The sequence below is a fragment of the Hypanus sabinus genome, chromosome 1 (genome assembly GCF_030144855.1).
Source record: "Hypanus sabinus isolate sHypSab1 chromosome 1, sHypSab1.hap1, whole genome shotgun sequence".
Classification (NCBI taxonomy): domain Eukaryota; kingdom Metazoa; phylum Chordata; class Chondrichthyes; order Myliobatiformes; family Dasyatidae; genus Hypanus; species Hypanus sabinus.
Genome location: NC_082706.1, coordinates 159,038,576 through 159,052,819, shown reverse-complemented (window position 1 = coordinate 159,052,819; position 14,244 = coordinate 159,038,576). Strand labels below are relative to the sequence as shown.

The window sequence follows — 14,244 nt, the reverse complement described above, 5'->3', positions numbered from 1 at the left end:
ACCTTATATTCAGTTTGGGTTGCCTCCAACCTGATGGCATGAACATTGTTTTCTCAAACTTCCAATAGTGCCTTCCCCATCCCCTTTTCCCTCTCTCATGTTATCTTCTTGCCCGCCCATCGCCTCTCTTTGGTGTTCCCCTCCCACCCATTATTTTCTTTCTTATATAGCCTTCTGTCTCTTTCACCAATTAACTTCCTAGTTCGTTGTTTCATCCTTCCTCACTCCCCTGCTTTCTCCTCATACCCTTTGATGCCCTGGCTAATCAAAAACTTATCCAAGTTTAAAGATAAGTTTTAAGTGCTTTAAATGCACGCAATGACATGGCCACCACAGCCGCTCGTGACAACAAATTCCACAGATTTACCACCGTCTGTCTGAAGTAATTTTTCTACATCTGTTCTAAATGTACATCCTTCAATCCTGAAGTCATCCCACTTGTCCTAGACTCCCCTACCATTGGAAATAGCTTTGCCATATCTAATCTGCTCAGGCCTTTTAACAATCAGAATGTTTCTGAGATCCCCCCTCCCCCCCCAACCCCCATTCTCCTGAACTCCAAGGAATACAGCCCAAGAGCTGCCAGACATTCCTTATACGGTAACCCTTTCATTCCTGGAATCATTCTCGTGAATCTTCTCTGAACCTTCTCCAAAGTCAGTATATCCTTTCTAAAATAAGGAGCCCAAAACTACACACAATACTCCAAGTATGGTCTCACGAGTGCCTTATAGAGCCTTAACAACACATCCCTGTTCTTACATTCTATACCTCTAGAAATGAATGCCAACACTGCATTTGCCATCTGCACCATGGACTCAACCTGGAGGTTAACCTTTAGGGTTTCCTGCACAAGGGCTCCCAAGTCCCTTTGCATCTCTGCATTTTGAATTCTCTCCCCATCTAAATAATAATCCGCCCATTTATTTCTTCCACCAAAGTGCATGACCATACGCTTTCTAATTGCCACTTCTTTGCCCATGTTTTCTATTCTTTGCTCTGTTTCCTCAACACTACCCGCTCCTCCAACTATCTTTGTATCGTTGGCAAATTTAGCCACAAATCCATTAATCCCATAGTTCACATCATTGACATACATCGTAAAAAGCAGCAGTCCCAACATTGACCCCTGTGGAACTCCACTGGTAACTGGCAGCCTGCCAGAATAGGATCTCTTTATTCCCACTCTCTATTTTCTGCCGATCAGCAATGCTACACCCATGCTAGTAATTTCCTTGTAATTCCATCTGCTCTTATCTTGCTAAACTGCTTCTTGTGCAGCACGTTGTCAAAGGACTTCTGAAAATCCAAGTACACCACATCTACTGCATTTCCTTTGTCCACCCTGCTTGTAATTTCCTCAAAGAATTGCAGTAGGTTTGTCAGGCAGGAGTTTCCTTTCAGGAAACCATGCTGGCTTTGGCCTATCTTGTCATGTACCTCCAGGTACTCCGTAATCTCATCCTTAACAAACAATTCCAACAACTTCCCAACCACTGATGTCAGGCTAACATGTCTATAGTTTCCTTTCTTGCTGCCTCCCACCCTACTTGAATAGCGGAGTAACTTTTGCAATTTTCCAGCCATCCATTACAATCCCAGAATCTATCAATTCTTGAAAGATCACTGTTAATGCCTCCACAATCTCGCCAGCTACTTCCTTCAGAACCCAAGGGTGCATTCTATCAGGTCCAGGAGATTTATCCACCCTCAGACAATTAAGCTTTGTGAGCACCTTCTTGGTTGTAATTTTCACTGCACATACTTCACTTCCCTGACACTCTTGAATGTCTGGTATACTGCAGATATCTTCCACTGCAAAGACTAATGCAAAATACACAGTCAGTTCCTCTGCCATCTCTGCATCTCTCATTGCAATATCTCCTGCGTCATTTTCTATCGGTCCTATATCTAACCTCAACTCTCTTTTACCCTTTATATACTTAAAAAAGCTTTTCGTATCTTCTTTGATATTAGTTGAAGAATGTACAATGTATGGTTAGTAACTTCACTGATAAGACCACAAGACATAGGAGCAGAATGAAGATTTTTGACCCATGAAGTTTGCTCTGCCACTTCAACTTGACTGATCCATTTATCCCTCTCAATCCCAATCTCCTGCCATGACCAAACAAGAATCTATCAACCTAAAGACGGTACCAGAGGGTGACTTCTCCCAGCTCATCAAGGTAAAAGTTAAATTCTTCCTATTCTAATGTCTCTATTATCCTTTTCCTATCAGGATCTTTGATCTACAGCAACACTACAGTTCTGCATGACAGCGAGTTCCCGTTCTTGGAGCTCACCGATCAGTCTTATTTTGGCACGGCCAGGTTTGACCTGAAGTCAGGCAGCTTCAAGGCCTACGCAGTTCTGAGGACATGAATTCTCGTCAGTGTCACGTACTGAAGTGTAGCAGGAGATGGAACATCAAAAACAGCGAGCATGGCTATCAGAGGGCTCTGTGCTTGGTAATCAATTTGCTGATTCAGGGAACTTGAAATAAAAAGCAATGCTTCAAACTGTCTAACATTGAAATAGCAACTGTTGTGTCCCGTGCCACTGTGGAAGGAGCAATGTCTGTCCCTCCCTTGTTAGTGAGAGAGAAAGCCTGTGAGATGTTGAAATATTACAATGAACAAACAAGAGAAAATCTGCAGATGCTGGAAATCCAAGCAACACACTCTTCTCTTTGGCTGTCCATCAAAATCCGCTGACAACATCCACTCCTTTAACAGTGAGATCTTTGATGACTATACAGTCCTATCCTGGACCCACAAGTTCTATTGCAGGTGGGACATGTATATGTGGTAGTGGTGGTAATGATGGCAACCATGGCTGCATTTCTCCTGGCTGTCTTCTGGTTGTTCTTTCCATCTCCAGAATACAAACCCCATCCCTACACAACTGTCACCAAGTGTTATGGTCAGCAGCAACATCCTCCAGGTCCTCAGGTCTGATCTTGCACTTCCTTAAAGCATTCTTCATCTGATCCTTATAGTGTTTCTTTGGCCCTCCAGCTGAGCGTTGACCATGATGTAGCTGGCTGTATAACACTCTGCGGGGTAGCCGACATGGGGGCATCCTTATCGCATGCCCCAGGCACTGCAGCTGACGCTGGGTGATCACAGCCTCAATACTTCTGCAGTTGATCTTTACAAGTATTTCAGTGTGAGGCACCCGCTCACGCCAGGTAATTCCCAGGATGCGCTGAAGGCAGTTTATGTGGAAGCGCTCCAAGGACTTGATATGACGGCTGCTGATTACCGAAGTTTCACAGCTATAAAGGAGGGTGGTGACACAGACCACTTGGTATACGGTGACCTTTGCTGAGGGACGAAGGCTACTGTTCTGAAAGACTCTACGCCAAAGTCTTCCAAAGGCAGCTGATGCCTGTTTAATGCAGCTCTGGATATCGTTGTCAATGCCGCTATCCTCAGAGAGAATGTTCCCCAGATATTTGAAAGATGGGACTACTGACAGCTTTTCATCGCCAACAGTGAAGGCAGGTAGGGTGGGTGTGACACTAGCACTCCACTGCCAAACCACTTTCTGTCTTGGTGGTACTGACAATCAGCCCCATCCTGCTGTACACTCTCACTGCCACAGCAAGGACAGTCTGAAGATCCTCCGGAGTATGGGCCACAGGAGCGCGCGCACACACTTACACAAAGCTGGAGGAACTCAGTAGGCCTGGCAGCATCTATGGAAAAGAGTACAACCAAAATTTTGAGACAAGACCCTTCATCAGGACTGGAGAGAATTTAAAAAATCGGATACTGAGTTTGTAATTCCTTGCATTAGTCTGCCTAATTTCCCATATTAAAAATAAAATTCCTAAATGGATCACAGGAAAACACTGTAAAGACTCAGTAGGTCAAGTAGCATCTGTGAATTAAGAAACAGAGTTTAGAGTCTCAAATTAAAGGTCTTTCTTCAGAATTAAGAAACACTAGAAATTAAATTTTAAGTTCTAGTGAAGGGGAGAAATGCAGAGAACAAGGGGAATGGTTGTGACAAGATGGAAACCAGAGAAGACTGAATGGCGCAAATGGTGCCAGGGCCAGCTGAGAAAAGGTAGTGATGGCCTGTAAACTATAGGTAATGTCTCAAGAGGATATCAATATGAGGAAATGAATAAAAACAGAAGTATTGTTGGTGGGGGGGGGGGTGAATAGAAGAGATAGAAAGTAATACTGGAATTGAAATAAAATTGAAAAACACTGCCTAAAGCTGAAAATGTGAAATAAGCACACTGGTGGAAATAGCCAGCATGTCCAGTAGCGTCTGTAAAGAAATAAACCAGTTAACAGTACAGTCATAACCAGTACTGGTCAACTCTGCTACACCCTGAAAAAAAATTGATTTCAAGCTAAGATACAAGGATTACATGTGGGTGCTGGTTTTTGGTTTCAATGAAGAACAGAGCAAATTTAATGCAGGAGCCCAAAGACAGAAGTCAGAGTAGGAGCAAGGTAAGAATTAGTGTGGCAAACAAAAGGATGGTCAAGATCACATCTTTGAAGACTGCACAATGGAATTTTGCAAAGCAATTTCTAACCTAGATTTGGTTTTCACAACACGGAGATGAACACATCCATTCTAAGCAATGGAGAACAGTACATTGGAAGTGGCATGATTGCTATTTCATGTCGAAGGAGCGCATGAAATTAAGGTGTGGTTGGGGGGGGGGGGGTTGCTGAAAGGTCAGATCTGCATCTTGTACAATTGTATGAAAAGATGCCAAGAGAATTGAAGTGGGTGCCATCATAAATGCAAGAATGAACCAGACCATCACTTTTCAGAAGAGCTTCTCCCCCACTGCCATTGAATGGAAAATGAACCACGAACACGAATTCACTTTGTTTTGCTCTCTTTTTTGAACTTATTTTATTTATAATATACATATTTCTTAATGTAATTGATAGGTTTTTTTTTATTATGCACTGCTATGTATTGCTGCCGCAAAACAATAAATTTCAGGATATTGTCAGTGATATTAAACCTAATTCTGATTGAACAGATCCACTGAAGGAGAGGTGAGAAATGCAAATTTAACGCCATCGTGCAGATGGTGGCAGAAAGTACAGAGGAGGAACTGCTGTAAGATCAGTAAACTCTGAAGTAAGAAGTGGCAATTTTTTGCAGAACAATACAACAGAAAGAACAACTTCAACACCTTTTTCCTGTACTATAGCCATATTATCTGTTTCTTTTGAGTCTAATCAACTGAGCATTCACAGCCATTAAATAATGTGGAATTCTCAAAAGATTTCCAGCTTTCTAAATCAGCAAAACCCAACCTTTATAAATGAAAGTCCCATTTTCACATTGGGTAAAATATACCCATACATAAATGTCTGAAGACATTGTAAGCCACTCCCTAAGAAGATGGGGCTATCCCAATCTTTTGGCAGTTGGTATGCAGAGTATATTTTAACTCATTTTTATTTTTATTAATTTTCTAGGTAAATTCTTGACTTTACTGAAGTCTTTCTCAGACTTCTATGACCTATGGTAGCTCTCTATCCCACAAGCCCTCTCATCACATTGCCATTTTGAAACCCACAAACTGGTAAAGTGTGATCCCAAAGGTCTATCTCGGGAGGATGTAGTTAAGTAATGCAAAAAAAAAGTCAGTTGTCTGATAACACAAGGTGCTTCCCCATGACATCCAATGTAGGGAGTCATGCTGAAGCAGCAATTCACTTGTACTATTTGCACTTTAATGAACTGCATGCAATGCACCAGATGTGCTCTCCTCTCTGTTGTGATAAAAATGTAAACTGATTTGACTACTTTTCAATACACCTCCAATCAATCCATACACTAATCCCGAGCTTTTATTGCCTATCATTTTAATTCACTCTCACCTGCATCTGTGGCCGACATAGCATTCAAAAGCAAGCTCAAAGAAGAGCATTGCATCTTCTATCTCGGTACACTGCAGTCATTAGAAATAAATACAGAAATCAGCAAACTGTTAGAACTAGCCAGTTATAACGCAAGGATGTCCACATATAACATCAAAAGCAGCTCACATAAAATGCTGGAGGAACTCAACAGGCCAGAAGGCATCTATGGAAAAAGAGTAAATAGTTGATGTTTTGGGCCAAGATCCCTCATCAGGACTCAGATAATATCAACTGAGTTTTTCCCTCTCCACATATGCTACTTGGTCTGGTGAGTATTTCAGCATTTCTCTTTACACCAGAATTTCCAGAAACTACTGTGCCCTGCAAGTCATAGTTCCAACTTTGTTTCATTTTTGCTATGTTGCCCTCATTCATGTCCTTATACTTACACTTCACTGGACAGATCAAATGATATTAACAAGCATTTGTCACTCTCTTAGATAGCATCAATAGCATTTATATTACCCACACAAACTTGGATCTCATCCTGCTACAAAATATTTCCTTTATTCTGTCCAACCCTTCCCTCTTTGCAAATCTAATTCATTCTGATAAATGTCAGAAACCAGAAACGTGGGGGAGGAAACTGAATTAACAATTGCTCCTGAGCTATTGAGCACTTCCAGAATTTTGTTTTTCTCCAAAAATTGAATAATGGTTATGAAGGTGAGCAGTCACGATGAGGAAAGGAAATTGATATAATTACTTAAAATCAAAGGAAAATCCAGGTAGATTCATATAATCTATTTCCATCGGCAAGGATGTCAAAAACTAGAGGATATAGAAGAAAGTTGACAGAAGAATGGTTGAAGAAAGATGATTGTCTGACCAGCTGAAAGCTTTCACCATTTTCTGTTATTATTATAGCAAGTTGTGCAGTGGCAAAATGCAATGCTGAGGTATCACTGCAGGCGAATTTAACTGCACCACTCACAAGAAATTGAATGAGACTCAATGCAAGATTTCAATATAAAGTTGATGATGAGAATTAAAGCAGCTAATGAAATGTGAAGTTCTTGACATAGGTAGCTTATCCTGAAAGAACGATGTAAACAGCCAACTTCTTTAAAAATATATATTGCTCCCCCACCACCTACAATACTGTAACAGTACATTATACTCTGAATGTAATAGCATACTCTGAAGGCTAGTGCATTTTACATGAAATATTAAGACTTTCGAAACTCCTATCCTCCTTTGATGTTGCCCTGATCTGCCTAATTAAGTTTCTGCTAAATTATTACAACAATGTTAAAAATGGAGGAATCTCACTAGTGGTAATGCTATTGAACATCAATCCAAAATGCTTTGACTTGTCTTGCTGGAAACTGTCAGACAAGTAACAGCACTCCATGGTCAACCACGAGTCTGAAGGGCATTTAGAACATACAGTGAATAGTCTGATTGGAGCTGATGCTTTCTCAGCAAATTCAAACAACAAACAAGCATCCAACTCAGGGTAGGTGTATATTTATTTTTTAAACACACATTTAAAGTGTTGGGTTCTGGCTGGCACCAAGTACTCCAGATTCAGATAGCTTGGTGGTGTTATTTATGCCCAAACATCATGCATAGAGAAGCCCACTGAAAGCTCCAGAAATTATGAATCCAAAACTGATGCTGTGGTCCTTCCTTCAAGCCCACTCTCAAGCTGCAATTCAACAACTTCCTGGCAAAAATTTGAGAAACACGGGTTCAAAATGATCAGTGTCAAGCCAAGTTTGAGATAATGAATTAATCTTTAACAACTGAGATCAATGCAGAGTATACTCAATGCACAATCCAATGCAAACCCACCATTAGGACAGAATGCTGGAAAACCGTCAGCATATTAGGCAACATCAATGAAAAGTGACAGAGTTAATGTTTTAGGGTTAAATTTCTTTGAGAGAACTTGAAAAGAGATTTAAAAAATACAAGGTAGTGTTCAGTAGCAGATGTGGGATGGATGCTTAGGACAAAGGGATCATTTCCAATTGGGTACAGCTAGAGATGTCATGTGCTCAGGATCATATAGAAATCAAGTTGACTGTCATTCAGTCAAGTCTTAATTTTTTATAACCAAGCAGATTTCTATTGCATAGCAGAAAAATTTTCACTGTATCAGCCCATCATTGAATGTTCTCTAGGTATTGTCTAAAAGGGGCCAAGTTAATTCATTATTTGAGGAATAGATTTGAGCAATGGAATTTCATTAATGAAAGCTTCATATGACATTATATTCAAATGAAGGCTATTGATGACAAAGAAAGGGATATTAAAAGAATCTGACGTTTGCTTTCCAAAAGCAAACTTTATTAGTCTGTAGTTTTCTCTTACTTCATATACGATGCTTTCCCCTATTCCAGTAATTCACTGAAATTACTCAGTGAATGAAGATTTCAAATTTTGAAGGGATTAGATTAAAGTAGTTGACTATCCAAATATACAAAGTGATAACTGGTGAAATGAAAAACCTCAACAGGGTTTCAAGAATGAACCCAAGGAGTTGCTGTACATTAACAAATCTGGCTTATTTTAGAAAGGCAATTAGTACAGTGCCATCTTACAGCAAGATCCAGAGAACATTAAGAGTTAATTTGATGAAATAAAATTATCACAAAGCAAGTGCCACACAATCTACCATTTTCAAAAGAAAGGACAACCTGTAAACAAAACACCATCACCAAGTCCTCGCAGCACCTGAACAGTAACCAATGAACGTACACACAGACTGAACCAGGCCTAACCAATACAGTGGCTAAAAAGGATTACAGATGCAGATCTCCAGACCATCCAAAAAACACAACGAAAATATGAGCATTTATACACTCCCTTTTATGTTTGAATGTCCCAAAATGCTTTGCAGACAAAACCCTTTTGAAATCTAGGCATTGCCATAAAGTGGGACTGCAAAAGTAAATATTGTAGTTGGCCAGAAAAAGCATCTTGATAACATCCAGAAAATTATTTTAGTGTATATCAAACCACAATTATAGAAAATAAAAATTAACATTTTCAATCTCCACCCAATAGCACCCTAGAACGATTTAGAAAAAAATAAGCAGTAATTCTCATTACAATACTTTTAACTGAATCGCCTTCTTGATCATAAGAATACTTCTAATCCGTCGATCTCATTTTAAAACCCAAAAACTTTTTTTTATGTTGGCAATAAAGCAAAGCTCGGCGCTGAACTGGCTCTATAGCTGCAGCCATCACTCTCCTGGACCGGCTGCAACACTGAACTGATTCCGCGGTTGTGGACTTCATAATTTGAAATCTTCATTCACTGCGATTCATGCTCTGTGTTTGACTTTATTGTTTGCACGATTTGATTTTTTACACACATTGGGTGCTTGACAATCTTTGATGCAGGTTTTTAAAGTGGGTTTGATTGTACTTTGTTTTGTGTCTGCGTGCAAGACTAAACTCAACGTTGTATACTTTGATAATCGAATTTTTAAACTTGAGAGATTAAGGTGCCTTATTAGAGCATTACAAAAGGCATTATCACAAGCACTTAATTATTCCAAAATACTGTACAAATCAAATTCAAAGGGAATTTGATTAGATTAAGACGTAAACAATCTCACTGATCATACAAAATGTGTTGGTGGAAATATAAAATGCTAAATTTCTGAAAACTATCCATTATAAATCTCGGTCTGATACTTTAAAGTTCACATCTATACACGATCAATACAGCTGGTGTATCACAAGCAATGCATTCGATTTCACCTACCAGCAAACTTTCGCAGTTCACCTCGCACTTGGGATCCTTTAACATGGATTCAATTTTTTCAAACCGAGCTTCCAAATTTTCTCCAGACGACATTGTGTCCTGATATTTTAAGTTTTGTTCCAATTAATGTAAACAAAATTGATATAAAATAAGCACTTCCGATATGACACCTGTCCGTTCAGAAGCCTCGAAAAGATGGGTTTAACAAACGTTGCAGACCGCTTCACGACATTGCTTCACCCAACATTTTTTCCCCAACACTCGGAACCATAAAACCTCCCATGAAGTTTCTGAGAATTTTTGCCGCATTTAAAAATAAATAGACTTCCCGTTTCTCTTCAAAACTTAAGAGGGCAGTGACTTATTTACCAAAAAGTATTCTGATTTGCACTTAAAAATATACCCTATATAATATATACATTCGTCATCTACGTATTGAAACAGTAGAAATGTGCAATTTTGCCTTAAAAGTTCAATTTGCAGGAAATCACACTTTCAAGCTCCTGTAACAACCTCCAGTTATATAAGGCCTGAACAACACATCTGGTATCTTGACAGCTTCAGTTCAGGAAAATGAACTTCTGCAAATGTTTCTTCAGACTGTATTGCACGGCGCGCATTTAACATCCTCTGTGTACATCGCTTAACGTAGATCACAAAACCAGCAGCTCATTTAAATTCATTATTAAACTTGTTTCAAAGCAAAAAGCAACGAAGATAATTATTCTCCGGGTTCTTTCTCAAAGACGACAAAAATGCAGAACAATTTTTTTCCTTCCTGAAAATGTAGCCGTCAGTTGCAACTTTCTTTTCCTGATCAACATGTCCGCCTTCCTGTTCAAACACTCACAGGAAGCCGGCCCGAGCACACGACGCATGCGCCGAGCACGCAAACCCAGCCTGAACACATTGCGTACGCGTCAATTTTCAGCGCTCTGCTCAGACAACGCGCATGCGTCAGTTGACGGCGCTGGGTAAGCGTGCAGTTGTCCCGGTTCTGGGCGGCGGAAGATTTGAATGGAAAATATCTATGAAGTACAATTATAGGGAACCATGTTTCTAGAATAAAACAGAACTGGGGCTAACCACTCAAAAGTGAAGAACTCGCCCAGAATTTTTTTTTGCGAAGGGCCAAAGTGTGTAGAAGCTAATCGATATTTCAGAGAGGAGATACAAAAAGCTACAGATGTTGGAATCCAGAGCGGAAAAATCAGCTGCTGAAGGATCTCTGCATTTTGACAAAGGAAACGCACAGTTGACATTTTACACCATAAGACCATTCGATATAGAAGATTAAGACATTTGGCTATCGAGTCTGCTCCGCCATTTCATCATGGCTGATCCATTTCCCTCTCAGCCCCAATCACCTGTCTTCTCCCTTAATGCCCTGACTAATAAAGTATGTGACTGTCAAGATGTTTCATCTGAATTGAATAAGAGATGATATGCAGAAAAAGGCTGAAAGGAGGGGCTGGGAAAGAGCTGTCAAGTGATGTGTGGACACGAGATTCTGCACATGTTCAAAATCTTGAGCGACATAATGGAAGGGAATAAATGGTCGAAGGTGGGTTCATTAGCAGATGGAGACACGTGGAGAAGGTAGGATGAGGACAGTGAAAAGTGCAGCCAAAGGGCTGCAGATGATGGAATTTGAGACAAAAGAAAAGTGAATAGTGGAACTAAAGGGAATGTAGTTGCTTTTGAGATAAGCTGTGGATGCAATATTTGACCTTTTACCTCTTCCTGTCATAATGCAGGAACCCAACAAGTCTAGATGATGCACTTGTACTTTATAGTATGATAAAACAAGTCCTTTGGCAAACACATCCAATGTTCTTGTGGCCTGTCTAATGTCTATCCCATTCACCTGTATTAAGTCCAAATCCTTTTGTGCCTCATCTATTGAAATGCCTATTTAAGCAGTTATTAAACACAGTGATTGTATCTGATTCCACCGCCACTTTGACAGTTCCAGATATCAATCACTCAAAAAAATTCCCCTCAGATCCCTGTTAAACACTTCCCACACCTTAAACCAATGCCCTCTTATTTTCAATATACAAACTTTGTGAAAACATTCTGACCATCCAGCCTACCTATTTCTCTTATGATGTTCTGTACCTCTATTAGCTTAAGCCACCACCTCCCTTGTTCTAGGGAAGGCAAGCAGAGCCTACCCAATTCTCCACATAATCAAAATCTTCCAATCCATATAATATTCTGGTAAATCATCTTTTCATTTTCTCCAACTCAATTATATCCTTCCTATCGTGGTGACCAGACTGCACACAATATGCCAAATACAGTATCATTAGTTTTTTTGTACAGTTGCAATATAATGTCACAAATTTTATATTCTGTGCTCTGACCTATGAGGTCATGCCACTTGTCTTGTTAACATGACATGCTCACTCCTCTTCTTTGGACAAACCAACTTACTGTCAGATCACTGGCAGGTGGTAAAAATGGGATCCCTCTCCTCTGACCCTCAACTGAGCTGTTTCTCAGGGCTGTGTACTAAGCCACGTCCTTTACTCTCTGTATACCCATAACTATGTTACCACCCACACCTCCAAACTGCTAATTAAATTTGCTGATGACACTACACTGATTGGCCTAATCTCAAATAATAGTGAGGCAGCCTACAGAAAAGAAGTTATCTTTTCTGGTGTCAAGAAAAGATAAGTGGTGTCAAGAAAACAACCTCTCCATCAATGTCACAAAAACAAAGAAGCTGGTTGTCGACTACAGAAGGAATGGAGAAGGGCTAGCCTATATTGACATCAATGGATCTGGGGTTGAGAGGGTGAACAGCTTTAAGTTCCTCGGCATAAGCATCACTGAGGATCTCATGGTCTGGAGGTACCAGCTGTGTGGTGAAAAAAGCACAACAGTGCCTCTTTCACCTCAGACGGTTGAAGAAGTTTGCTCTGGGTCCCCAAATCCTAAGAACGTTTTACAGGGACACAATTGAGAGCATCCTGACTGGCTGCATCACCGCCTGATATGAGAACTGTACTATCCTTAATCGCAGGACTGCAGAGAGTGGTGTGGACAGCCCAGCACATCTGTAGATCTGAACTTCCCACTATTCAGGATATTTACAAAGACACGTGTGTAAGAAGGACCTGAAGGATCATTGGGGACTCGAGTCACCCCAACCACAAACTGTTCCAGCTGCTACCATCCAGAAAATGGTATTGCAGCATAAAAGCCAGGACCAATAAGCTCCGGGACAGCTTCTTCCACCATACCATCAGACTGCTTAATTCATGCTGACAGAACTGTATTTCTATGTTATATTGACTGTCCTGTTGTACATACTATTTATTATAAATTGCACGTGACACATTTAAACAGATAAGTAACATAAAGACTTTTACTCATGTATATGAAAGATGTAAGTAATACAGTCATTTTTGAACTACCTGTGCTCACTTATTGAAGGTAACCTTAAGTTCTCAATTGTGTATCTTTAATTTTACATTCTGACCCACCTTGACCTATTTGATGGTTTTGGGCCTGTAGTCACTGCAGTTCAGAAGAATGAGGGGAGGGGGATGGCATTTGTCATTGAAACCTATTGAAAGGCCCAGGTAGTGTTAAAGAGAGGATGACTAACAAATCCAAAGTCTTGATGTGCATCATTCTAGGATCTTAAAAGTGACTAGCAAGATCATTGTTGCAATGGTTGTAATCATTTACAATTCCCTGGATTTGGGTAAGCTTCTACCAGGTTGGAAAATAGTAAATGTAGTTCTTTTATTGTAAAACAGGATGAAACAGGAAGCAGGAAATTAAAATTAGATTTGGTTAGCATCCTTCGCAAGGAGAATGTTAGAAGGTATCAAAGATTAACATATGTCCCGAGAAAGATTCAAGGTATTCATGCAAAAACAGTAAGATTTAGTGATGAGAAAATTACGTTTGACCACTTCATTGGGTTTCTATAAAGAGGTAATGTGTACTGTGGTTAAAGAAAAACTGGTATATGTAATATACTAGATAGGCAGACAGACCTACTTTAGTGATCACAGGGGGGAAATTGGGTTTCGTTACAGCTGCACCAACCAAGAATAGTGAAGAAATATAGCAATACAAAACCATAAATAATTAAATAATAACAAGTTAATTATGCCAAGTGGATATAAGTCCAGGACCAGCCTATTGGCTCAGGCGCCAATCCAAGGGAAGAGTTGACACTCCGAGGGAGGGGTTGTAAAGTTTGATGGCCACAGGTAGGAAAGACTTCCTATGACACTCAGTGTTACATCTCAGTGGAATGAGCCTCTGGCTGAACGTACTCCTGTGCCTAACCAGTACATTATGGAGTGGATGGGAGACATTGTCCAAAATGGCATGCAACTTGGACAGCATCCTCTTTACAGACAGAGTCCAGTTCCACCCCCACAACATCACTGGCCTTTCGAATGAGTTCGTTGATTCTGTTGGTGTCTGCTGCCCCAGCACACAACAGCAAACATGACAGCAGTGGCCACCACAGCCTCATAGAACATCCTCAGCATCTTCTGGCAGGTGTTAAATGACCTCATTCTCCACAGGAAATAGAGATGGCTCTGACCTTTCTTATAGATAGCCTCAGTG

General features: G+C 40.2%; 1 protein-coding gene across 1 annotated transcript in view; it reads right to left on the bottom strand.

Moving 5' to 3' along the window:
• rock1 (Rho-associated, coiled-coil containing protein kinase 1) overlaps nt 1-10,494 on the bottom strand; it is a 143,905-nt gene extending 133,411 nt beyond the window's left edge. Inside the window, exon 1 of the mRNA XM_059979836.1 lies at nt 9,640-10,494. Within this exon, the coding sequence (XP_059835819.1) occupies nt 9,640-9,732 (93 nt within the window). The 5' untranslated portion in view covers nt 9,733-10,494. The remainder of the gene's footprint in view (nt 1-9,639) is intronic.
• Between the last annotated feature and the right edge of the window lie 3,750 nt (nt 10,495-14,244).